At 40.6% G+C, this 27,618-nt stretch overlaps 1 protein-coding gene across 5 annotated transcripts in view; it reads left to right on the top strand.

Annotated features, from left to right (window-relative positions):
* The window catches only part of PLCH2 (phospholipase C eta 2), a 124,899-nt gene that overhangs the window by 92,956 nt on the left and 4,325 nt on the right, over positions 1-27,618 (top strand). For 4 of the 5 annotated variants that reach the window (XM_064470022.1, XM_064470021.1, XM_064470019.1 and 1 more), the window contains 13 exons: positions 689-860; positions 1,124-1,231; positions 3,739-3,897; positions 5,815-5,907; positions 6,326-6,426; positions 7,387-7,484; positions 8,907-9,089; positions 9,556-9,663; positions 9,833-9,957; positions 13,018-13,102; positions 13,612-13,758; positions 14,701-14,780; positions 24,141-24,480. In XM_064470022.1, the coding sequence (XP_064326092.1) occupies positions 689-860; positions 1,124-1,231; positions 3,739-3,897; positions 5,815-5,907; positions 6,326-6,426; positions 7,387-7,484; positions 8,907-9,089; positions 9,556-9,663; positions 9,833-9,957; positions 13,018-13,102; positions 13,612-13,758; positions 14,701-14,780; positions 24,141-24,480 (1,799 nt within the window). The remainder of the gene's footprint in view (positions 1-688; positions 861-1,123; positions 1,232-3,738; positions 3,898-5,814; positions 5,908-6,325; positions 6,427-7,386; positions 7,485-8,906; positions 9,090-9,555; positions 9,664-9,832; positions 9,958-13,017; positions 13,103-13,611; positions 13,759-14,700; positions 14,781-24,140; positions 24,481-27,618) is intronic. The other variant, XM_064470020.1, reaches the window with a different exon arrangement.

Here is a 27,618-nt window from a genome sequence, read left to right as displayed (position 1 = left end):
TATCTTGATGCCTTTCAAACAACCAGGCATTGTTATTTCTTGGCCTCAGCCTGGAGAATCAACAATAAAAGAAAATCTAGAAGTAATACTTACTGTCTTTGTAGAAGAGGCTTTATCTGCAGGTGAGTGTGTATGATACACCCCTGCTGCTAGCTAGAAAAGTTGCCATAGAAGAACTAACAGAGCAGGTTTATCACTTGGTTGTTGGAAGCGGGAAGGTAAAGACAAAGACCCTTTGGGGATCTTCTCAGTTCTTGGAACCCTTGTTTACTTTTACCTGTGACAGTATAAAAGGGCTGAAGCACTGACTGGAGAGGAGAGTTGAAGGCACTGGCTGTTTAGGTTTTCCTTATGAATGGCTTGCCAGAACCTCTTTGATAAGAAGTGGAGGTCAGGACTGGGTAGTCTAAGCAGGTGAAAAGTGTGCTCTGGAAAAAAAACAAACAAACAAATGCATCGCATCAGATTGCAGAAGTTTAATTATTGTGTGGCTGTCAAAAATGGACCCTTCAGTTTGGAGTGAGTAGTGGGGGTCGGTCCTGTGTCCACACTGGTTTATCTAACCCCTGTGGCTTTCTTTGATGGTGATGCCTGTTACAGGAATGGCTCAGACAGTAATAACCCTTATCCTCTTAATGCTATAAAAGCTAAATTTGCAGCTGATGATACTTGCTTATGTCTCTGCCAGGTACCCTGTTATCTTGTCAATTGAGAACCATTGCAGCGTCATTCAGCAGAAGAAGATGGCTCAGTATCTTACAGAAATTCTGGGAGACAAACTGGATCTGTCTTCTGTGCACAGTGATGATTCTACCAAGCTCCCTTCACCAGCAAGTCTTAAAGGAAAGATACTGGTTAAGGTAAAAACCTGTTTCGTTTGTTCCATCCCTCTTTTTGCTTGTGATGGTTATGATTTGTGCCTGGTTATCACTTATTACTTAACTAATTTTACAAAAACCAGTCTTTAAGGACCTGGTACTTAAGGTTCTGAACAAATGTCTTCTCAATCAATAAGAACCTGGTTGCTGCTTTGAATAATTTTCTTTTTTTTTTTTTTTTTTTTTTAATGTGTGATAGCAAGAGCTGCATGCTTACCTGCCTCTGTAATCATTTTATCTTCTAGGGGAAAAAGCTTCCAGCCAACATCAGTGATGATGCAGAGGAAGGTGAAGTTTCTGATGAGGACAGTGCTGATGAGATTGACGATGACTGTAAACTAATGAATGGAGATGTAAGCTAAGTGACCATTTCAGTGTAAATGTATGTTAAGTTTTCCCATCCCAGTGAGAAGAAACCTTGTAAGAGTTCTCTGGAACGTGGATGTGGTCTAATCTTTGGGATTGGTCACAAGTCTTTTATGTTCTAAACCTTCATGGGGACGGATTTGTTGAAAGTGGGTACTGGGCAGCACCAGTAACCAGGGTTACGTTTCAAGTTTGGAATTTTGTGTCTTTTAATATCATAAATCTCATTACTCTTTACTGCATCATAGTGTTCTCCCCCTCAAATGCAGAAAAGAAAAGAAAAAAATTCTACTTGTGTCAAATTGTGGTCACTGTTACAGAGCGGCCCTTTAGTCTGCTGAAGGCTTGGTTTAATTGATTTTTACTGTAAGGAGGTGTTAAAAAGGAAGAATATTTTAATGTCTGCTTATGTCTACATCCTTCTAAAAATAATTTTTTTGTCACTTTAATCTTCTGGCAAAAGACATTGCATCTTACAGAAACGATATAAAATACATGGCAAAACCATTTAATAACATAAACTAGATTGCCTTGGAGAGAGATTGCATTTTCAGTCCTCTCTCCCTCAGGCTATTTCCTCATTTTGTGTTATGGATTTGATCCTTTTCATCTAAAACTAAAAGAGAAACTTCTTAATGAATAAGTCTACCAAAGGGGAAAAATAATTTGTTTGGTTTTTTAAATTATCATGTTTTAGCATATCACTTTTCAATATTTTAAAGCTGAGATCTGTGATGTTTTAATGCTTCATGTTTTTTGACGCTTTCTTATTACATGGTGCATCTTTTCAAAGTGGAAGGTATTGTACAGCCAGTGGTGATACAGTTCCGTCCCGCAGGCTTTCAGCTATATCACATCAGACCTGGTGTCACGGCATAACCATTTTGAACAGGGAGGAAATGAGCTGAAAGCCAAACCAAAAGCTTTTACAGCCCACTTAGGGGCTACCTATGTAGTTGACTGTACAGGGAAACTAGAACTACGCAAGCTGAATACAATGAGGATTGGACATTTCTTGACTGTGAAACTTCACTGTGATCAACAATGTTCACTCAGCCTGTTTTGCTGTGTTTTCTAGTTCTTTTATCTTTATTCCAGGCATGGCAGACTGTTTCCAATAGCCAAAGGAAACAAGGCAGGTGATTTGACAATCCTGCTGAACTCAGGGGCGCTGTGGTACTTAAGATCCTGATTTTGCAAGTTTTCCAGATGATTTATAGACTTAAAGATGGTTTGTTTCGAGAGGATCCTAATGCAGATACTTGAACATGCAGAAATGTTAACAGATCCCTCATTGCTAGAAATTACTTTTGCCATGATTCTTTTCAACTTAGCCCACACGTATGCCATTGAAAAAGAGACGTCAAATAATGTTTAGTGTTCTATTAAATGGATGGAGAAATAAATGCTGGTAAGAAAAGTGTCACCTTTCATAGTGAAATTAGGTAGTAATGTTATGGCTGGGTGTATTATTCTCACTAAAGGCTTGGTAGGTGTTGCTTTGCTGACCTCATTGTCTTTGTTACTAATAGTTCACTTTGCTGTGAGGTTTACTGATGCTTTAAATCTGAGATTTGCTACATCTGGTTTGCTTTCCAAGCCAAATTTTGAAGAGCTCAGAAAATCATCGCTTGTTTCATGACAAATCTAACTTCAAATTCTTAAAGCCTACTGAGAAAACAGTTTGTCACCTCTTAAAAGACCTGGGATTGTGAGTTTATGCCTCATGGATGAAAAAGAAAACTCCGGATTTTTATTTTTGTTTCCCCCACTTCCTCACATGGGCTATGATATACACAGAAGGAGGGAACAGGAATCCTCTTATGTTTTGCCCTGAACTGCTGAAATCAAGATTCTAAGCTTGGCCCACCCCATCCAGCAGAATCTTGCATCTGTTGTAGCTGCAGAGTCAACCCTGACAGAGCATCCGAATGCTGTCCGCCAGCCCCAATGTGTGAGAGAAATACCGCTTGCTCAGTTTCCACACGTATCCATTACTATTAAATTTCCGTGAAGAATAGCTTATTGGACAGCACAATAGAATAGATTTTTTTTTTACTAAATATGTACGACAAAACGTAGCATATATTAATCCAGCTCAGCATGGGGCATCATGCCTGTAATAACTATTTCTATGTTAGCCTTGTAACAGACGTTACACATGAATAGCGCTGCTACCAGTCAGTCTTGGTTTAATTAGAACTGGTTTAATCAGTTTTTAAAAACTTCTCTTATCAGTTTTTTATTTTTAAGCTCATCACTTCAAAGAATCTGTTTACACTTTAGATCCAACATCTACTTCAGGGCCTCATGTACTTCCATGCTTTACGCTAAGTCTGATACCGAGCTGCAGGTCACTGCTGCACATCATGCAAACGAAGAACCTCTTTTTTTTTTTTCTTGCAGATGACATTTTAGTTTGCCTTAATCCTGGGTGGAATTACTAAGACTTTTTTCATCATTACCTAGTTTAATGGTTCTGTTTTGTTCGTAGGCATCTACTAATAGGAAAAGAGTGGAGAATATAGCAAAGAAAAAACTTGACTCACTGATAAAAGAATCCAAAATCCGTGACTGTGAAGATCCAAACAATTTTGCAGTTACCACTCTACTATCGTCGGGAAAGGCTGGTCTGAAACCAGATAGTAAGAAGGTGAACATGTTTTATTGTACTTCATGTACCCCTACGCCTGACTGTTGTTTTTGTCTCTGTAGCTACATAGTACTGTTATTTCATAACAATAATTCTTGTTCTTTCAAAGGTGGATGTTGGGTTTTTAAATCTGTTTTGAGGCTCCCCAGTAAAGATAGCTCAGTTTATCTGAGGTGAACATTAGTATCATAGTACTAATGAAACTAAAGAATGCTCAGCACTTCCTTAAAACAAGATAATGTGAGCCACACGATGAATTTTGTGGAGCGTCTTTGCCATTAGGTCCCTGTCTCCTCTGGGTTAACTAGGATAATACAACTCAAGAATAACCAGGTAGTCAAAACATTTACCTGGGATGAGGGAGATCCAGGTTCATGACCCCAGTCAGGCTTAGGTGGAATGGGGATTTTGAAGCTGTTTTCCATTCTTGGATGACTGCCCTGACCGCTGCTATTTGGCTGTTTCAATACATGAGAAAATATATTCTGTAATATTTCCTGTAACATTTTGTCATGGCATCTTACAATGCCTCACGTTGCTTATATAAAAGCTATGTTACAAGGAAGAATGTTTTGCATATCTGTCCATTTAGTAGAAGCTTCTTTTTAATTTGCTGACAATGAGATTTTAATTGTAGCTGGTTTTATGATTCCCACTTGAAGCAGAGCGGTATTCTGTTATTGCAGATGAATAATGAAATATGGCAGTCCTTCAAAATAGAAACTGCTGTGCTAACTGCCTCCTTCTCCAAAGTCCAATGATTTTCTTCAGTGACTTCAGAGAAAGTGGGTTTTGCATTTCCAAATTTTTGTGTTTTATTAGCTTACTGAATAAATCATATATTGTTGACTTCAGATTCATAGCTGAATTCATTCAGTTAATGATGATGCCAGGTGAACATCACTGTCAGATATGCGAAGGTTTTTTCTTGCTCACACAGCAATTGGAGCATGAAATATATGCATGAAGTGACTTTTCAAGAGAAAGAATTTTATATTCCAATATAAAAAGTGCATATGAAAGTTGGGCTTTTCCCCCTTGGTTCTATGTATTTGCGTTTGTTTTAATTTCAAGCTAATATTTATTTATAAAAATGTAGTCAGCCCACAAATACACTTCATGAACTTGAGACATTGGCATTTTAGAATTTGTAATAAGCCACAAAAAGCTGAGGAAGATTGTTGCATGCAAATGAAAAACATTGGAGATCTGCCAATAATAAGCAGGTGTACTAACTAGGGATTAAAACTAGATGAGAACTAAAAATCAGCTTCCAAAAACTTTCTATGGCATGAGTTTTGTATGTGCTTTAATGATTTACATAATATATCAGTTATTCTTGCAAGATCCACTGCAAGGCCAAGACTTCAGGCAGCCTTTTGCATAGGTGTTAACCAGAATAGTCTGTGTTTTATTAGTATAGGAAACAATGAAACTTGTAAGGTCATATTAAAAACCAGTGGCCCCAAAGAAGTGTATACAGTTTCAGGGATTATGAGAGTTTCATTTCTTTCTTCCCATGGAGTATCCTACTAAAACTGTGTAACTGGCAGAAATAAGTCCTGTTAAACTATGCTTTTCCAATATTAAGATGCAAACCGGTCTGGTGTCAATGAATCTATGTGGTACGGGGGCATTCAAGCTTTGCTTGGGTGAAAATAAAATTGGGGTTAGGTATTTGTCCGATTTCTGTCTGCTCTGCAAGTTCCCGTGGACAAAGGTTTTGGCAGTTATTGCCAGGATACAAGGTCTTGTACTCAGCTTGTGTTTAAAAAAAAGTCTGCCTTGGTCTGCTCCAGTTGTGTTGACGCTTTGGGGAGTATTGCTTCCCAAACTATTTCTGATGATATTCTAATAAGCCGCCTGTAGCACTCTATTTGGTCTTGCTACATTATTCTTTCTGTTTGGTTGCTTCAGAATAAACTTGAGGATGATGTGGAATCTGGGGAAGACTTCAGTACCAATAAAAGGCACAGCCGGTCATTGATGGGCAGTTTTTCTAAACGCAAGGTGAGCCACTCTGTACATTAGGTCTACACTAAATATTGTAATCTTGGATAGGTTTTTTCCTTGCACACAGAGGTGAAGAGGAATATCATAATTGCATCGTCTGGCAAAGCCTTGCTGTCAGACTGTTCACTGAATAGCTAGGCTGGATTACTGGTTATAATTGTGCATAACAGAAAAACATAAAAATTCATTTGCACTTTTTATCTGAGGATTTGTGAGTCCTTTATAAAAAGGCTCAGACCTTGGGCCGAGTCTTCCCCATGTGCATGCAGATCATTCTGTAGTACTGAGGGTTACAAAAGCTGTCGTCTCCCATTTTCTGTAACACTCATTGGTGTAACAAAGCAGAAATGTATCCAGCTGCTCAAATGCCGATCAGATGGTTATGCTATTATGGTTTTATTTCCTTGTGGCACAGAAAAAAGGAAGCAAATTGAAAAAGGCAACGAGCCTGGAAGAGGGTGAAGATGATTCGGATTCTCAAGTAAATTTAGCCAGGAGCTCTGTACATTGCAACAGGTTTGTTAACAAGTGATTTGATAATTTTGCTTCTAAAAAAGATACCAACATAAATGTACCCACTAAACAGATATGCTTCAGGTCTAGAAACCAATTTGTTGAAGGCTGCAGGCACATGACAGGAATCCGGTGTAAGGGTAGATCTGATGTCTGTGTAAGATCATCAGAATGATCTCTTGGTGCCACTCAGACTAATTAGCAAGGTACAGTGGTCCTGGTATGTGTTTTGAGCTCTTACCATCTCATCCAGCTGACATATAGGCCATTTGACTGGTGGCCCAGTGAATCCATTAAGGTGGATTTGCAGTGTCTCAAGTCCCCAGCTGAATTTTTTTATTGTTTTATGGTTTGCCAAATGAAGTTCATCAACATTCAGGTGATGATTCTGATTTTTCTTTTGAAATTGCCTCTTCAAAAATCCTGACATCAAAGATCCTTTGCAGATTGGTTGCTTAAGCATCAGGCTTCAAAAGTCAGAAATCAGATCAAGTAGTTCTCTAGGATACTTTGGAGCTTTCTTTGGGAGGTTAGTAGATACGACGTTAGTGAAAACCTGAAGCAAAGGTGGAGGATCAGAGCATTACTTTCTTACTATTTCTTTGGGATTTAAAAAGCTTTTTCATTAGCCCTTGACTTGAGAAATAAATATATATATATATGTGAATAGATATTCCTCCCTTTGGTCAAAGCAATTTAGAACTCTCCCCACCAGATCTTAGTAGGTGAATACTTATGTCTGCCATTAACATGTAAGAACAGGACTGACTTGTTCTGTATACTTTCATGCCATTGGTTCCACAACTTCCTTGCCTTGTCAATGAAGCTCTATGTGGTATAAAACTAGTAGGTTCCTCCTTGGTGAAAGAAAACCTCATATTTCTTTACACTGATGTATTTTTAAAAAGAAAGATAAAATTTACCCCTCAAATAATGGGAAATTAATTTGGTTTATCTTACTAGGACAAACCGACAGAAGAAGACAATGAAGCTGTCCAGGGCTCTCTCTGACCTGGTGAAATACACAAAGTCTGTTGGCATCCATGATGTTGAAACTGAAAGTAGGTTGAACTGAAAGTCTGCTGAAAATAATTGCTATACAAAGGAATGGAAAGGTTTATGTTCTTACATATCTTCTTATTAAAAGCTGATTTTCTGTCAGTTTCTCCCTCACCCTGAAAAGATTTTAACAGAAGAGCTGCACACAATAAAGCTATACTATTTTGAAGTAGCTGACTACTTGCCATTCAGAGTCCACTGTTGTGGTTTAACCCAGCTGGCAACGAAGCCCCACACAGCCGCTCGCTCACTCCCCCACAGTGGGATGTTGGGGGAGAGAACTGGAAAGATAAAAGTGAGAAAAGTCCTGGGTCAAGATAAAGACAGTTCAATAGGTAAAGCAAGAGCTGAGCACGCAAGCAAAGCAAATCAAGGAATTGATTCACTCCTTCCCACGGGCAGGCGGGTGCTCGGCCGTCCCCAGGAGAGCAGGGCTCCATCACATGTAACGGTTGCTTCAGAAGGCAAACGCCATCACTCCAAATGTCCCCCCCTTCCTTCTTCTCCCCCCAGCTCTATATACTGAGCATGATGCCCTATGGTGTGGGACATCCCTGGGGTCAGTTGGGGTCACTGTCCCAGCTGCATCCCCCCCAACCCCCTGTGCCCCCCCAGCTACTCGTTGCAGGGTGGGGTGAGGAGCAGAGAAGGCCTTGGCTCTGTGCAAGCCCTGCTCAGCGGGAGCGAAACCATCCCTGGGTTATCAGCACTGTTCTCAGCACAACTCCAAAACATCCCCCCATACTGGCTACAACAAAGAAAATTTACTCTATCCCAGCCAAAACCAGCACATCCACAACATGAGCCTAGAGTTGTGTGACAGCTTCTATAAAGGAGAAGTTGTTACTGTTGGTAGTAAGTAGTACACGTGTAGTCTTTGCTAGCTTGTATAAAAGCTGCTACACAACGCTTACATCCTGGGAAATAACCAAGGACTTAGTTGTGCTCTTGGGCAGAATGGTCTGAAGAGCATTTCAAGCTTAAAGCTTAGATTTTTAAGTCAGATCTGAGCAAATATCAGCATTAAATTTCTAGAATATTTCAGTCCTCTTTCTTAGTTTTCTGCATCTTATTTTGTCAGGAAGCAAATTTTAGTTAGAAGTCTCAGAAAGAGAGAATTGCTTGCCAGAAAAAAAATACTTTCCTTGAGCAAATAAAAAAATCTTAGAGAATTTTTTTACAGCTTCTTAATGAAGATTCAGGTAATTCATTATATTCAGCTTCATTTTCCCAACCATAACTCCTCCAATAAGCACAGATTTTGCTCTAATATAAGACAAGCATAGTTCGCTCTGAGTGGGATATATTCAAATGACGCTTGATAGTTATAAGGAACCAGTGCTATGTAGTTTTGAATGCTTTATCTAGCTGATAAATAAATAAACAAGGAGATTACCTCTAATCTCCTCCTCTCTTCTTCACAGTCTCTTCCAGCTGGCAGGTTTCATCTTTCAGTGAAACAAAAGCCCACCAGATACTGCAGCAAAAGCCAGAACAGTATCTACGTTTCAACCAGCATCAGCTGTCCCGCATCTACCCATCTTCTTATCGGGTGGACTCTAGCAACTACAATCCCCAGCCATTCTGGAATGCTGGCTGCCAGCTTGGTGAGCAGAAAGAAAACTTGTTAATTTTTGTTTTATTCTGGGAGACGTGTTTCAGTAGGTGCTCTGGAATCACCCCTTAGAATACACTGAGTTCTCTGCTCATCCAGCTTCACTGACACTTGAGTCCTCCTTGTTACTTTCTGTGTTGTTACCCAGGCAGATTACCTCCAACATGTGTCTTACGTGCAAGTGGTTGTCTGATAAATGGAAATAAATGAACTTCTCAAATGCAAGAGGACTTCAGAGTTCAGACCTTTTGGAGAGCTTCTCTCCCTGAAGCTGTGATGTATGTTATATAAGAGAACTCTTTTTCATGAAACATTTGAGTTTTTGCATCAAAGGAGTCAAATGTGGAAATGGATTTAGGTGTCCTTCCTTTAACTTGGTCCTACAAACAAGAATGTTGTTAACATAGTTTTTTTAAATAGTTTTTTTAAATGTTTTTTAAACATTTTTTTTTAAATAGTTGCCCTAAACTACCAATCAGAGGGGAGAATGCTGCAGCTGAACCGGGCCAAATTCAGTGCCAATGGGAATTGTGGCTATGTCCTCAAACCGAACTGCATGTGTCAAGGTAAGAAAAATGAACAAAATAAGCAGATCACTTACTGCATGAGAAGAGTGGGTATGGATCCTCTTACAGTTTGTTTAAAAATGCATTTCTGGTGCTAGAAGGTACTTATAACTAAAGTCATCCCCAAAACTGCACTTCTTTCACATTATGTGACTTTTTATTCTTTCAGGTGTCTTTAATCCAAATTCTGAAGACCCACTGCCTGGCCAGCTGAAGAAACAGCTGGTTCTAAGGATTATCAGTGGTCAACAACTCCCCAAACCACGTGATTCCATGCTGGGAGACAGAGGAGAGGTATGGGACAATCAGTAATTGTTCTTTGTGTTGGAGAAGGTTCATTTCCATGTTGGCTGGGCTAAGGATGAGGATTTAACTTCCTGCAGTTATCTGTCAGGAGACATAGAACATGAACAAGCTGGGTCATTAGCAACCTAGACCTTCAGGTGATTTTCTTCACTTCTAAGCATCACAGCAATGGTTTGATGTTTTTCCCCACTGCCAATGCAGTGTCTCAAGGAGAAGCAAAAAAGGCCTATAATCTCATCATGATGACTTTCTACTCACCGTCGTACTCAAATGTCCTCCTTCCTCCAAGACACCCTTGCAAACAGAGCCAAGTCAGTCTGCCTCTTAAAAAAAAAAATAAACCTAGAAAACTGCTGAGCTTGTCAGGCAACGCAAGCAGAGTTACCTGGGAGTCCTTCCCTCTGCTTGCATGAATCTGCTCCTGGTCCTCCATTTAGCACAATGTTACTACTTATTTTCTTTCTGTCCTTCATTTTGGCTTCTGTTGTGTGGGTTTTTTTTTCTTCTAGTTTTTGTTTTGGTTTGGGTTTTGTTGGTTTATTTGGTTTGGGGTTTGGGGTTTTTTTGGTGCTCCCTTAGTTATTTTTTAAAACCTCTGGCAAATCCATTTAATGAAATACCAGACTAAAAGGAGCCAGATTCCAACCTCTTGGCAACTTTTTGAAGAGGCTTTCTTAATTTCTTGTGCTGTTTGTTGATGCCGCAATGTCATCCACTTGACTTTATTAAATATTAGTCTTTAATGAATGAAGTTTTGTCAGAATTAAAATTTCCTTTTAGCCTTTTGCAATTAGAATCAAACCTTTCAAACGAGTTCTTACATGCTTGAATTTTATATGAATGGTGCAGTCATCTTCTAAATACTCCTTCTCTGTGGAACTCTTTAGGTGACTACATCAAACCAGATAAACTTCCCCAAAAACCAAACACAGTAGAGTCATGCTGAAGGCTTAGTGAACCTATCTAGGTTTTAATTTGTTTATTTACATTTCCATTTCTTTATTTCTATTTTTATTAATATACCATATGCAACAGCATGGAATTTGTCCTAATTCAGATTGCATTCATATTTCAGAAGATGAAGAATAATCTGTTGGAATACCATTTATCTTGAACAGTAGGGGAATTAGCTCATGCAGAACATAATCTTGGAAGAAAATTAGCTGAGCCCACGAATCCAGTTCCCTACAACTGCAAACAGTCTTGTTTTAAGTGATTATTCTAGAAGTGCCCGCAAAACACAGGAACTTACTTCCTGTGTCAGGACCCAACAATATATAGAAAAATTAACACTGTTAAGATAAAATGCCTAAATAATTTTAATAAACAATCTGCACCCAGTCTGTCCAGGTAGCAAACTTGCAGTTAGTTTAACCCTGAGCAAGGGTTAGTTTAACCTCCAGCCGAGCACTTGTAGGCTGGCTCACCCTACCCATTTCCTGTGCTCCCTGATTTGGTGGCTGTTAGTGTGTGAGCTAAGTCAGGTATCTATGCTACACAAGCCTGCCCTGTTGAAAGCTACACTAAGCTAGGTGGTGTTCAAAATTCCATGTTTCATCTTATATGTTTCTTTCGCATATAATTATACTGGAGAAAAACCAGACCTTTCCTGTGCTGACCACAAGTTATGAAAAAGATTTTGTACAACAGAGCTGGGCAAACAAGATAAGATGTTTGACAAATACACTCTCTAGTCTTTCTTGTGTTCTTTGGAATTCTTTCCAGGTGGAAATGGAATTCCAATGGAATACATGCTTTGAATATAGTAATTCCTCCAGAATGAGGTGTCTTTCAAAGAGTAACAAAAAGTAGATATAACACATCTGATTTTTCTTTAGTGGTAAAGGATTCTATAAGGTCATGGGCACAAGGAATATTTGTGTTCTCCTAAGCATAAAAAGGTTCTTCATTCTTGCTGAGATCACATCGGCTGTTTATGTTCTTGGTATGCGAAAGCAGTAACAAGTTTCCAAAAATCTAATAGTTGATTACAGGTACTCTTGTCTTCAGTGTAACTTACAGGTGGATGGTGGACTTGTGTATCAGGTGGCTGTTTCAAATGACATATAACTGAATGGGCCCAGCATAGGTTTTTATATGAGCCACATCGCAGGCTGGAACACAGATTAATCTTTTAAAGCTACCTGCCTTTTCCCACTCCATGTGAACAGGGATAGAGGTGTCACCCTGAGACTCAACTCTGTCAAAACTTGTCATCCTTTCAGGGAACACAAGAGAGACTTATACACTAATTAGAAACTGTAGAGGTTCAGGCCAATTATAGGAATATCTCTGTGGCTACCTAGTAGAATGTAAAGACTCTGTGCCAGGATGGTCTTCCTCTGTGATCCCCAGAATGTCCTTCCTACCGTTGCCTTCAGGGACCTTGTCATTCTTTTGAGGTTCACGTTTAATTAAAAGAGGTATCAAGAGAGCCAAAGGCTTCTTAGTCTTAGGTAATTACAGCAACCTTCTACAAGACATGCTCTAGTTTTTCAAGCTTACATTCTAAGCAGACTTGCTTCCAGAAGTGTAAGGTAGTAATTAGGATATGTTTGCCAGTCAGCCACAGGTAGAACTCATATCTCCCATTTGTTTTGACCATTGCCTTGTCCATTGTGCCATGATGGCACTGAGAGTTTTAAGAGATGGTTCTCATGGGGATTTTTTTAATGTTGCTGCTTTAGAACTTGTTTATCATAATGTCTGTTATCATAATGTCTGTTTTGAATATATTTTAAAGCTTTTACTCAAATATCCGCTAAAATAGAAAATGTTTATATGCAGACCAGTGTTTAAAGTTCATTTTAGAAGAGAGAAATAGAACAGAGAAATTATTACAAATGCATACAACGTGATTGTTCTAAATTATGCTTTTAGGTGACATAGCCAGAGATCTCTCATCAGCATAATAATCTGTTACAGAAGGGCTTCAGACCAATAATTATTAAGACAATAACATACAATGCCCACATTGTAAAAGCCATGTGCTAGAATCTAAACTTTGTCACTCTTTCTCTTCAATATTTGTTACTTTCTGTTTTCCAGATCATAGATCCATTTGTTGAAGTAGAAGTTATAGGCTTACCTGTCGACTGCTTCAAAGAACAAACTAGAGTAGTTGATGATAATGGTAAGATTCCATGGGTTTTAGGGTTTTTTTTTATGCCTGAAACATCCTCTTTCAGGAAAGTTTTGTTCATAAAGATACAAGTAGATGAAATTTGGTGCCTATTATGGCAAAGCACTGAAAAATTGGTATAAACGTTCTTCATGCTAATCAGACTTGGGTCTTGAATTGTTCAACTGAGTTGGTATAATGTTGTGAAGGTCTTGGTGTAAAACACGTCATTTGTCTGACTTCTCATTGTGTATTAGAGAAGGGTATTTTAAGCTTGCTGTGGGCAAAAGAAAGGTTGTCCAAACACCTGCTGAAAGCACGGCCAAATTTAAGAACCAACTCTCTGTTTTGCAAATTCTTGTGCTGTTGTGTCTCCTGCTGAAGTGAGTGGGAGTACTGGATTTTCCAAGAACAATGATACTAGAATGATGTTGCTGTTCAGGCATGTCTTATGTGGGCAGTCTTCTTTCTTCTTGCATCTTGTGACCAATATATCTAAAAGCTGATTCCTTCATTCCAAGGTTTTAACCCAATGTGGGAGGAAACGTTGGTGTTCACAATACACATGCCAGAGATTGCACTGGTTCGGTTCCTTGTGTGGGATCACGATCCAATTGGGCGTGATTTTATTGGACAGAGAACAATAGCTTTCAGCAGTATGATGCCAGGTAAGACAGAAATGGTGAAATCCCAAATCAGTTGGCTAGGACTTTTTTCCTGGGATAACTGAAGCTGCAAGTGCTGGGTTAACGTGTGTACATGTGTCTGCTGCAGAAATTTCTAGTTAGAACAGGAGACTGGGAGTTTGGACCCTGAGCTCTCTACCTTGGTCCACTACTGACTTAGAGGATGATGAAGACTGAATCAATTAACTCTATGGGCCTAGACTAAAAAAAAAAACAGGGTAAGATTGTCAAGCAGGATGGCTAAATATTGTGGGCTTGGAAGACTGCCTTACCATACAGAATCTTTACTCTTGTTTATCTCATACTGCTTTTTCCTCCATTTTCTTCACACCAGTTTTAGAAAGACACTAGAGTTTTTATTGGCCTTATTACTACCAGTAATAGTTTAACAGAGAACAGGTAGTTACCTATTCTAATGATGGGGTCGAGGTTATTAAATGCCATTTTCTGTCAGTTTCCTATTTCTGTTTTAAGTTAAGTCTTCTTTCATATTAAAGCTTCTTCTGTATATGTTTTTCTTTTCTTTCAAAGCAAAGAAAAAAGCTTGCTTTAAGATTGAAAACAACCATCCAGTTTCAATAAAATGAACTTTGTTGAAATGTTTGCATTATTTATAATGGACTGGAAGCCCCCAAGAGAGAATGTAGTTAAGTCACAGATTGACAGCAACAATAATGGACATCATAAAAAACAGGACACGGGTTTTTTATAAATTAAAAGGGACAAGAAGAAATGGCAGTTAAAGTTGTGAGTGGTGTGACTCATAGGTAACTGCGTGTGGCTAGGTGATGCCCAAGCCTGGATGAGGATGGAGGAGCTGGGAAAAAAACGGCTTCATTTCTTTTGCTGTTTACAGGAGAGTCTCTAGATGTTCTTCCTATCACCTCTTTCAACTCCTTGTCAGCTTTGCTCACTCTGTTTCAGGTTACCGACACGTGTACCTGGAAGGTATAGAAGAGGCATCCATCTTCGTTCATGTGGCTATTAATGACATCTGCGGTAAGGTGAGTGCCTTCAGCGTAACGTCATCCAGCATGCATATGTAAATGAACTGACAGGATTTTGTATCACTCGAGGAGCCCAGGGGGTGAAGGTCCAAGCTAACCTATTTGTTCAACTCGAGTAAACTTCATCTCTGTGATTGCCATGGTAGCCCGAGATCTTTCTGAATATACGTAGAGATGAAGGCAAATCAATAGGGAAAGTTATAAAAAGAGATTCTTGCAGTGCCATTTTGAGGGAGCCATAGGGGAAGGTCATTTTGTTGCAGCATGCACACATTTATATAAATAAGGATGGTTGTGTTTAATAGAGTAAGTGCACCTTGCCGAACAAAAGGTTGTACACCTGAACTGTGATCACTTGTTGCCTGCAAAGCTTGTTCTATGAAGGCTCTGTCAGGCTGATGCTTTCACATTTTAAATTTAATTAAATTCTTAAGGGTTATTTGATTCGGGGATTTTCCATAATAACACTTAAAACGCAGCGGAAAGATGATTGTTGGAAATAAGTCATTGGACATATTTTCACTGCTTATCTGTCATTAAGATTGTGTTTGCTTCACATGCAGGAAAAATACAGCTATCTGGGTGCTATGTCTAAATTCACATGAATAACTCCAAGTAAATCCCTAACTTCAAACTTCCTAGGCCAGCTGAAAACAAGATAGATTCTTTCCTCACAGTGCAGTGGATTTAGTTGCTTCTATGGTGTTAACATCAATGGAAGTCATGTAGCTAAGTATCTTACAGTGCCTTGAGAATCTCAAAACCAAGTTGTAATCACTTGCGATGACGCTGAGCTTTCTGTGTAGCAAGCTGTAGTGCCAGCGTCGTGACAGCAAGAGGCGGCATTGAACAGGCTGGGAATTCTGAGTTCCTTTTCTGTGGTGCCGTTTCACCTAAGAGGAATTAAAATAATTCTTTAAAAGGAAAGCAGCTTTTTAAACTGCTACATTTTAATCCAAGCTTTTGTGGGCTGAAACAGAGGTAAATCCCAGGAAAGCTTTGCTTTGTATTTATTTGTGGGGAGAAGGGCTGTTTCTGGAAAGAATGGTACTTTAGACATTTTAGCTCAGTTCCTGCTTTTTTAATTTGATGTCTAATGCAAAACCTCTAGGCAGGTATAGCTTCATCCTGAAAGGACTAGGAGTCTTGCCTGAAACTCCCAGTGATGGCATTATGAATCTGTTTGAATTTAGCTCTATTGAGCAAGAGACTTTAGAAGGTTTAGGTGGAAGAGAAGTGGTTGGTGGTGTAAGCAGGACAGACCAGATGAGCAGTGTTTCCTGTCAGACTGTAGGCCCTGCCACAGATAAAAGGCTAGCACCCAGGTTATGGTAAAAAGGTCATTTAGTCCCAGGCTTCAGGGAAAAGTGATGGCAGGCTGAACATGCCAATGCTAAGATCTTTCCTGACTGTATTTTTGGGTTCAAGGGAACTGTATAGGACGTGAGTCATGCCTGTTTTGGCTGAGGGTAGGGATGCAATTGTCTCAGTAACCTTACAGACGCTTGCTGGATGCACGCATTGGCACTGATTAAAACATCTTTAAATTTTGTTGTGAACTTCTTGAGGCTCCTGTGTTCAGACCTATTGTTCTTTCTTGAGTAGTTCTATCAAAACCTCCATGACTGTAACAAAGTCAGACAGCTCAGCCTTGGGCTGAGGCCAGTGGGCATTGGATTGATCTGATTAGTGACTGTGTTCCTCACCTCTGTCCTTTAAGGAAAGCAGGCATCTATTTTCTGTGTGCATCAGCAGGGATGATGACTGCCCTGGTCAGTCTTACTCATCCTTTCTGTAAAGTCGTCTTTTCCGTTTTTTTCATAGTCAAAATGATGGAGCATTGGCAGATTCTCCTCCTCTTCCTAATGTTGTGTGCATTCATGATGCTCCAGTTGTTTGCTACTTTCAGGTGATGTCCTCTGCACTCAGTGCTATTGTAAGGATAGCAAATATTTCAGTATCCTTCACTGGAAGTCAAAGTCTGGAGCTTAGTATCCACTGGCAAATGGGATTTCAAAATAACAGACAAACTGGGTCTGCTTGCCTTAATCACTGGCTAGTTAACCCCATCAGCTTCCAAGTCCCTGCTCTTGATAGTAGTGTTTATTGAAAGAGACAATGTTCGTAGCCTTTGTGAATGTTTTAAGAGTTTTCACTTCCCATCATCTTTGGCAATATTGCACGGCATTATCTCTCTTTTAGTCCTTATTTTACATAGCCTTTCATAATTATTTGCTCTTATAAGCCAATAAGTAGCTTCATGAATAACTGGCTGGTGATAATTTGCAGTAGGGCAACACGCCCATTTAAACTTTGGCAGCTACTTTGAGGACATTAGATTTTCTTGGTAAGTGTTTTAAACAACTGAAAGACCCTTGTGTATGATGATGTCTGCTCCTGTCCTTATCCACTAGCTTCCAATCTACTGCACTGGTTGGTTTTTTTGATTGCTTTATTCCCTTTTCATGTTCTAAGTCTATTAGACATCCCTTATTGCATCTCATTATCATTGCAGTCTTTCTGGGTTTGCTTGTGTTAAGATGCTGGCGCTGACGTGACTAAAATACAAGGATTTGGAAGGAAAGATTGTATGTGGTTTTTGGGTTTTTTTAATTTATAATCATTAATGAAATCTACTGACAATATGGAACAGATATTACCCAGCCCATTCTGGTTTGGTCTCAGTGAATCATGTTCTGGTTTGCTTTTTCAGTTAACAGCGTTCTGTTAAAACTAGAATTATTTCCCTGTTTCCCCTCTCTTAACTACAGGCAGAAAAACGGCCACAGTTATCATCCTGGTTTTACCCATCCTTTGTTAATTCAAATATTCTAATGCAAGCATTAGCTTTTTGGGGCTTTTTTCTAAATGTAGCTGTTTGACCCACTCAGTAGTTTGATATTACTAAAGCAGTCTTAGATTATATTTTTTTCCACCTTAACCTGTGTTTAACTGAAATCTCTTTCAGGTTGCACTATTTCCTGGAGACGCTTTTCTTTGTCTCTGTCTCTTCTGTAGTCTATTCATGTATGGCTGAATTTCTTGTGGTTTTCTAGATGTGCATATCTCTGCGATCCTCCCTCACTGTTGTTTTGCCTTTACTCTGTCTGTTTGTGATTTCAGTGGGCTTCTCTATGTCAAAAAAGTCTACTTTTAGAAGCAGAGCATTTTTAGACGCCTCGAAGGTACCCCCTCCCGCCTCAGGGAGGTGTAGTGACCACCACCACACACCTGCATGCCTCTAGTTGCTTCACTAGCATCAATGTTTCCTGATTCGCATTTTGAAGCTCTTCAACTCATGTAACATGAATTGTGACATTTGACTTGGCCAGTTCTGTTGGGTCGTTGGTCAGCCAGAGAGCCCTCCGTGTGTGAAGCAGATCCAGGATAAAAGTCCTTCTATGCCGTCCCTTTCTCTCTTCTTTGAGTCTCTATCTCTACCCCTTTTCTCTGGGGTACTATAATTCAAATCACTCCTTTAACATGGAAAAAAACATTAACAGTGAATTGTTTGCTAAATTGTGGGAAAGCCTCTTGTGCTGTTTTTCAAGTTTGTTTTAAAGAATGAAATACCCCTGTAAAAGCTGGGCTAGAAGCTGAAAGCGCATGTTCTGGATCTCCGTCAAAATGGCTCTCTTTTTTTTTTTTTCTCCTTTTTTTAAAACTTTTTTTTCCCTAAGTTAACCAAATTTGTCTGAGTCCTTGAATCACTCCCCTGATTCAAGCAACAGTGGCTAGCTTAACAAAGATGCACCAAATAAGCTAGAATGATACCTGGGGCCCTGCACTGTGTCACCCATTCCATCAGTGCTTTTCTTTTATTTTTGTGGGATATTATTTGTGTGTGTACATGTATGACGGTTTTTTCTGGGTTTTGCAAATATGTATATTGTCTGATTTTTATAGCAATAAATTCATGTACTTGCCAACTTGTCTCCATTGGAGGATAACACTTTTTTTCCCTTCACTCCTTAACAAATGCATAATCTCGTTTGGAAGCTTCCTAGTGAAAGTGAGTCCACAGTGATCCAAGCAGACTGTTCAATACTCTCGCCCTCATAGAAGGTTTATTAATATTTAAATTACATTTTCTTTGCCTTATATGGGAAAAATCAATCCCTACCTTCTTTGTCTTACGCTGTATATACTTTTAAGACCATTCTAAGTCTCCTTTTAATCACCTCCCCCTCATGCTGGGCCTTGGCATGTGGTAACTAAACTTCAGTCAATTATAAAAAGAATATTCTGAATGCTTTCACTGGGCTTTGTGTCAGGCAAATAAACCTTGATCCCATATGCCAGATTGCGCAGGACACTTATGAACAAAAGGCTTACTGTACAGTGCAGCTAATATCTATCCATTAAGTCCTACAAAGCAAAATTCGAAATGCATGAGCGCGCACTCGAATATTTTGGGGTGAGAGGCCATTGTAATTGAAATGAGACATTTCTGTGCCATTGTTTGGCACTGCAGAAGTATGACCTCACATGACATCACGGTAAAAATTACGCTGACAGCAAGTGCCACCAAGCATGGATGCTGATCACATTTTATTAGGAGTTTCTTACATCGAATTTCAATCATAGGCTTATGTACCCTATTTTTATTCATTCTTTACGCTACAGCTACTAAAGAGAGTCTGATCTAACTGGGAAATAAAGGGAACAAAGGAGGAGTAGATTAGAAGGGAAATACCTCTTTTCTGCTTTAAGCGATTTATGCATACGAGGCTCTACATACAGAGCAGAACCAATGTCCTTTTTATCAGGCATCAGCCTGTTGCTTTAAAAGTTGGCAAGTACACCTGGAATGTTTACAGGAATGCTGAAACTCTCTGTTTCACTGAAATGTAAATCAGTGGTATGATGGTGGGAGATATATGACGGTGAATATATGTTTAATGCTTAAATAAGTACTGAAGTATATGAAGTATTGTATTATCACCCTGACTAACTTCACTTGTTTATAGCGTGTTTCTTCAGTGATGAAAACATACATGAGTATCTTTGGATAAGTATTGTATGGTAGGAAATTATCAAAATATAATCACACAGGTAGAAAGTAAAATATTTGATGATCGTTTGCCATGTTCATGACATACATGTCACGCTCATGACAACATATAGTTCAACTGGTGTTCATGACCGGTCTCAGTTCGACTGAAGTGTACATCTCCTTTATACTGAAAAAATATTACATTCTTACATCCACTGGTTATTTACCAACAGTTCCCAAAGAATGTAAATCTCCATTTGAACATCCAATTTATTATTATCTGTTTTAAGTCAAGAATATACTTTAGCTTAACAGGTCACTATCAGCTACGTTCTGTAACGAGTTCATGTTGCATGACAAGTAAAATTAAAATTATAATTTCTTGGTTTGGGATTGTTGGGTTTTTGGGTTGTTTTTTCTTTATTGTTTCTTTTTCTGTTGTTGTTTTTTTTTTGGTTGGGGGTTGGTTTTTTTTTTTCCAGTTTCTTCTTTTCATTTACTCAGTGCACTCGGTTTTGTTCCACAGCTGGGACCTCTGTTTCATGCCACAAATTTCTTGTCTAAAGTTTGAGTGCTAGTCACTATCTCCAGTTTAAGAGACAGGAAAAACGAAAAATTATGTTTGACAGCATGTGATGTCCAGTTCTGCCCAAGTATAGTGTTCTACACAAGGCAGATAATTCAGCTCTATGTTTACAATTTAATTGAAATCTCCAGGAGTTCTAATTGACCCAATCCTAACGTGTTTAAGTCTACAGAAACGCTTTACTGCATTTTCCAGCTGGACTTAACTTGGGCAAGGCCCAAAGCTGGTAATGACACTTTAAGACAACATAAGCTTGCAGCATTTGTTGCTTTATTTGTATTATGGTGTGATGCAGAAGCCTTGTTCAGGACTTCCTAGTAGAGCACAATTTGCTAGGTTGCACTGTTTCCTCAGTGGCCATTCAGAGGAAACATTTACACCACATAGTTTAAATATTATGCTTTGGGTGCCCAGATTACAAAGCTGGTCTCTGTAGTCTCCCTCTACAATCAGTGGTGGTCCATTCAGAGGTGGTTCAGAACCAGAACCTATTTTAACTGTTCCATGTTGCCCTTTGGGATGTACTGCTATTCTAGTCAATGACTTTGGGAATCTAGGAAACACCTTAAGGGGCAGCTGGGGGTTTTTTGTATAATTATAACATAACTGCTCAGGAGTACATTTATGTTCGTTTCCAAGTACAATCATAGAATCATAGAATACCTTGGGTTGGCAGGCATCTTTCATGGTCATCTAGTCCAACCCCCCTGCAGTGAGCAGGGACATCTTCAGCTAAAACAGGTCGCTCAGAGCCCCGTCCAACCTGGCCTTGACTGCTTCCAGGGATGGTGCATCGACCACCTCTCTGGGCAACACACGCCAGCATTTCACCACACTCATTGTCAAACATTTCTTCCTTAGATCTAGTCTAAATCTACCCTCTGTTAGTTTAAAACCATTACCCCTTGTCCTATGGCAACAGGCCCTGCTAAAATGTTTGTCCCATCTTTCTTATAAGCCCCCTTTAAGTACTGAAAGGCCACAACAAGGTCTCCCTGGTGCCTTCTCTTCTCCAGGCTGAACAACCCCACCTCTCAGCCTGTCCTCATAGGAGAGGTGCTCCAGCCCCCTGAGTTTTTGTGGTTGTCTTTTGGACCCGCTCCAACACATCCATGTCCTTCCTGTGCTGAGGACCCACAGAGCTGGTTGCAGCACTTCAGGTGGGGTCTCACCAGAGTGGAGTATACGGGGACAGTCACCTCCCTCAACTTGCTGGCAATGCTGCTTTTGATGCAGCCCAGGATACAGTTGGCCACCTGGGCTGCAAGCGCACATTGCTGGGTCATGCTTAGCTTCTTGTCAACTAACACTCCCAAGTCCTCCTCAGGGCTGCTCTCAATCCCTTCATCCCCCAGCCTGTGTTGATACCCGGGATTACCCTGACCCATGTGCAGGACCTTGCACTTGGCCTTGTTGAACCTCATGAGGTTCACACAGGCCCACTTCTTGAGCTTGTCCAGGTCCCTTTGGATGACATCCCGTCCCTCCGGCCTATCAACTGCACCACTCAGCTTGGTGTCATCTGCAAACTTGCTGAGGGTGCGCTCAATCCCACTGTCTATGTCATCGATGAAGGTATTAAACTGTACTGGTCCCGATATGGACCGATAGGGACCCCTGAGGGCCACCACTTGTCACAGGTCTCCATCTGGACATTGCACCGTTGACCACTACCCTCTGGATGCGACCATCCAGCCAATTCCTCATCCACCCAACAGTCCACCCATCAAATCTGTATCTTTCCATTTTCAAGAGAAGGATGCTGTGCGGGACTGTGTCAAAGGCCTTACAGAAGTCCAGGTAGATGACATCCGTAGTCCTTCCCTTCTCCACTGATCCAGTCACACCATCATAGAAGTCCATGAGGTTGGTCAGGCAGGACTTGCCCCTGGCGAAACCATGCTGGCTGCCTCGAATCACCTCTCTGTCCTCTGTGTGCCTTAGCATGGCTTCTAGGAGGATCTGTTCCGTGATCTTCCCAGGCGCAGAGGGGAGCCTGTGATGGGTCAGTAGTTCCCAGGGTCCTCCTTTCTACCCTTTTTAAAGATAGGTGCAACGTTTCCCTTTTTCCAGTCAGCGGGGGCTTCACCTGACTGCCATGACTTTTCAAATATCATGGAGAGTGGCTTGGCCACTGCATCAGTCAGTTCCCTCAGGGCTCTGGGATGTATCTCATCAGGTCCATAGACTTGTGTATGTTAAGGTCCCTCAGGTTGTCATGAACCTGATCTTCCCCTACCGTGGGAGGGACTTTGTTCCCCCAGTCCCTGTCTTGCGGTCCATCCATTCAAGAGGTGTGGGAAGAGAGGTTGCCAGTAAAGACTGAGGCAAAGAAGTTGTTGCATACCTCAGCCTTCTCTTTGTCTGTTGTTACCAGTTTGCCAGTCTTGCTCATCAGGGGGATACACTTTCTTTGGCCTTCCTTTTCTAGCCAAAATACCTGTAGAAGCCCATCTTATTATTCTTTGCACTCCTTGCCAAGTTCAGCTCCAGCTGCACCTTGGTCTCCCTGATGCCATCCCTACACAACCAGAGAGCATCCCTTTGCTCTTCCTAGGATACCTGTCCCTGCTTCCACCGTCTATTACCTCAAGAAGTTATCCTTAATGCATTCCAGGAGTCTCTTGGATTGCCTATAGCTCACCATGCTACTTTTCCAGCAGGTGTTGGGATGGCTGAAGTCCCCCAGCAGGCCAAGAGCCCACGAGCACGATGCTGCCTATATCTGGAGTGAGAATACTTTGTCAATAGACTCCCCTTGACAGAGGGTGGCCTGTAGCAAACACCAACCACAAGGTTCCCTTTATTGCCTAGGTCTCTGATTTTTACCCATAAGCTTTGAACCTGCTCGTGGCTATTCTTCAGAGACAGCTCTTCACACTCTGTCCATTTCTTGATGTAGAGGGCAATGCCTCTGGCCCTCCTTCCTCACCTGTCCCTTCTGAACAGCCTGTAGCCATTGATAGCTGCACTCCACTCATGGGATTCCTCCCACCAAGTTTCAGTAACGGCAACTAGGTCATAGCATAGACTCTTTAAAGAAAAGACCTAAGGTTGCAACAAATCTGCAAGTCTCCACTTGGCCTTGGATTCCTATAGTGAATTGATTTCCTACACCTCTTCCAGGTTCTGCAGTAGATCCATGTCATTAAACTGTTGGGACAGAATGGTTTTAAATGTGCACATTGTGTTGGAGAGCTGTCCCGTACCTCACAGAGCTTTGTGTTTAGAAAAACAGGACCAAAACCAGACAACAAAACCCCAGAAAGCTGTATTGCTAAAAAGGAAGCACTCTGACTTTAGTCTTAGAGAGTCTCAAATATGTGGCATTATACCTCAAGCTTTGTGGCTTTTAACACACACGAGAAACTCTTCATCTTTCAGAATTAGTTCCTTGTAGACCAAAAGTATTTCCTTTTTTTTTTTACTTTTCAATATCTGATATTTATGTTTATGTTGTAAGTAGCTATATGCTAGTAAGAAAATTATGACAAATACAGAGATAAGCCTGGTTGGAAAATTTTATCTAAAGACATAGTTGAACGAAAAAGACATTAAATTTCGCGAAGCTGCTGTTACTGCTTTTTTTTCCTCTTTTAATCTCTGTCCTATTTCTGATTTAGTTCTCATGCTGATGGTAGAAATATGGCAGGAGACTCTGTATATGCATGCGTATGTGAACTGATCATTTGTACATGAGTTCCTGTGCCCAAAGAAAGAGACTTGCATTTTCTACTAAGGACTGTTTTGTTTTTTTTTTCTTCTAATTTTCCAGGCCAAACAAGCTCTAGGCCTAAAAGGCCTGTTTCTCAGAAATCCAAAGCAGGCCTCTCTGGACAGTCATGCTGCTGGTCAGCTTCATCGCAAACATTCCTTTAGCAGCCACATCTTGAGACGGACAGCCAGTGCACCCACCAAAAGCCAGAAGAAGAACAAGAAGGGCTTTCCTGAAATTGTTTTTGACACAAAAGACCACAGCTCTGAAGGGGCCGGTGAAGACCATGAAGTGGAAGCTGCCTCACAGCCTCGCTTTGAGCAAGGGCCAGAAAGTTCTTCTCTGTCACCAGCTCCCAGAGATGGTGCCAGTGGGGAGGTACATGGCAAGGGGTTGAAAGGTAAGGCCCACAGTTCTCGTAAAGCCAAAAGCCAAAGTTGTGCTCAAGGGGGTGCTGCTTTCAGTGAACCAATACAGAGGTCTAACAGGGTCCGGCTTCAGGAGCACCAGAGCGAGAAGCAGAGCGTCTTTGCACGCTGTGCCATCAACAGCTCTGGTAGGATCGGAGTGGCCACCAATTGCATGAAATGCATGATTGGTTCCAAAGAAAGCCCAGATCTAGAATGCAAGTGGAATGACCATCCTACCAGGCCTATTGCTAAAGATATAATTCACCATGATCAGTATAGCAGTATAACTGGCGAAGAGAGGTTAGAGCTAAAAAACTGGGCTGTTAAAGGCCAGCCCAGGCGGCAATCAGATTTGCAGTTTCACAGCAGCTCTGGAACTGCCGATGATCTAACAAGGAGCACCCAGTCTTTTGTGACCCCAGGGAAGAAAAATGTTGAATCTAAATGTCACGGAATACAGGCTCATTCCCGGCAGCGGTGGCAGTGCCAATCAGGTGGCAAGTATGGAAGCACTGTCAACTTGGTTGCAGCCAGCAATGGCTCTATATCCTCCAACTCGAGCAGTCTAGAAAGCCTTGGAAGCCCAGAATTCCCCAAGCGCTGGTCTGAAGCTTCTCGAAGGCAAGTGGGCACCCTACAGAGGGAAATGAACGCCTTGTTCGTTCAAAAGTTGGAGGAAATTCGAAGTAAATCCCCTATATTCTTTACTGGTAAGACCAGATTTTCTTCACCCTTCTCCACCTTAGATCACATCATTGTCTCAGCTTCTGCATAGCATCTTTACTTAGAAGCTCCTGTATGTTGTTTTGCTGTCAAGAGCCCATTTTCTTTATTTTTGGCAATGATAGAAAAAAAGTCTGCATAAATATTTTTATTTTTTTTTCCTAGATGTGTCTGATTTAGATTAGTGCTTTCCATGCCTACCTAACCGTCTGCAGTAGTAAAGTGCCAATAGTCCATTAATGTTTGGATTGTTTGTTCAGGGTTTTTTTGTTTCCTTGTTTGGTTTGTTGTTTCTTTGTTGTTTTTTTTTTTTAGTGAATGTGGTATGATACTAAGTAAATTTTAAGATCCAAACCAGAGCATTAAGTAGAGACTGAATATGGGAAAACCATACTAACCAACAATATTTCTGTTATCAGTATTTGTGTTTCACGGCGGGATAACCACATCAGAAACGATACTTAATGTGCACTCTATTAACAATGAAACCAATTCCTTCCTCAAAGAACTTGCAAAATTACCGCCATCAGTTCAGGGATTACTGGATGGAATTCTCTAGTCTGGATTATTCAGATCACCCTTTATGAACAAAGCAGACCATTCTGGTCCTAAATGTATGAATCCTCAGTATGCAAACATTTATAGATGTGCTTAACATTACGTATATGATTTGACTGTGACCTGAGGGCACAGCTGCATAATATAAAGAAGCAAGGTACGTGACCTGATGTTACTTGACCAAGCTAGGTGGGCTGTTGGCGTTTCCCAACTGCAAAGTAATATGTGTCCGTTCAAAGGAAGGCTGGTTAAGCTACAGCATTTTATAGTTGTTTCAAGCCAGACCAATGTGCATGTGGTCCCTGGGATCGCAAGACTGTACCTTTACTTATGAACTGTGTGCTTGTAAAGATGGAAAACAGGAAGACAGGCAACCAAGGTATATATTTTAATAAGGAAATTGGCTTTTTTCCCCCCTGATTTGGCAGGGAGGAGAGGGGAGGGAAGAGATTTTGACAAGATTTTCTGTTTCATAGAACTGTGAAGGGGAAGCAAAGAAATACAGCTTTTCTCTATGACTACAAGAGCTTCTATTCAAAACCCTCCCCTTCCCCTTAATTGTCCAGGGATCTGGACATTGATGGTTACATTTTCAGGAACTGTTAAGGGAATTCAGTGCTTCTTAATATGTAATCCCTTTTTAAGTAATAGATTCTGACTGCCCACCTATAGTGGGCTTCTTTGAAAGCCTCATACAGAAATTTTAAATATTCCATTTCTTTGATCAATTTAATGAGGGTGGGTGTCTAAAATTTTTCTTTATTTCTCTTTTTTTTTTAATATCCTTTTTCCAATATCTGCTTTGAGCTTTTAGGAAAATACCAGGACAATGGGAGGGGGAGGGAAGAAGTTTGCTGGTTCCCGTGACCTGAAATTAATCCAAAGCAGCAGAACTCTTTCTATGCTTAAATTATTGGCATTAGGCTTTTCATAAGCTCTGAGTAGTGTGACATATGAAACCATTTCCCATTATCAGTGCCAGCTCCCCCGCCAGCCCCCCAAGTCACTAAATAAATATTGTGATATGCTTGAAATTTGATTAAATCCATCTGACTTCCCAAGCATGGAATCGGCAAACCTTTAAAATGGTGAAATACTCGCTTGGACTGGATGCTGATGGTCCAGTGACAAACACTATGTTTGCACAAACAGTGCGCTTTCCCCATCCGCCTGCTATTTTAGTGCCTTGGGCCAAGAAACCAAGGAAACCAATAACGTTAGCCTAATATGGCTGCATTTCGTAATTAACATTCTGTCGATGGGAAGTGCCACAAGGATGAGACAGGAAACTATAGCCTCTAGTTGTCCCCTTCATGGCAACGGCATTATGATTTCCAGTATTTTGCCCTGTATGTGTGCCTTAATCTATGATGAAGGCCTAGCCTGGATGGGAAGAAGGAGAGCTCATTAGTCTGATCAGCTCTGGACTCGCCCCAATATTCCTGCAAATACCAAAAAGTCTGCTGTGTTGTGAACGGTGGATTTTGCTTATGGGCACGTGTGCCTGCTTCCATTTTAACACTCCCAACTAATGTAATATAAGCCATTGAACAGCTGTCTCCATTGTTAAGCTTCTTGTCACAGCTCTGGACTGGAAATACTGGTGCTGGAAGGAAAGGCCCAGTATTTCCTTGGCATTTTTTGGTGTAACATAGATTATTTTTCCCATAGCATTAGGAAAGGGCTTTGGGGAAGAGGAGGCTAGCTTCCATTCCCCAGTGCAGTGGAGTGTGTTCCTCGAATAGCAAAAATTGCTTTTTATTCTTCTATGACAAAATAATGGACTTAATACCCATCCATTTATGGATTCCATTGAGTGCTCTGGTTGGTCAGAAATTCTTAGGATC

This window comes from Phalacrocorax carbo, chromosome 20, assembly GCF_963921805.1.
Source record: "Phalacrocorax carbo chromosome 20, bPhaCar2.1, whole genome shotgun sequence".
Taxonomy (NCBI): domain Eukaryota; kingdom Metazoa; phylum Chordata; class Aves; order Suliformes; family Phalacrocoracidae; genus Phalacrocorax; species Phalacrocorax carbo.
Note: the sequence above shows the minus strand (reverse complement) of the source record. Positions and strands in the feature narration are given on the sequence as shown.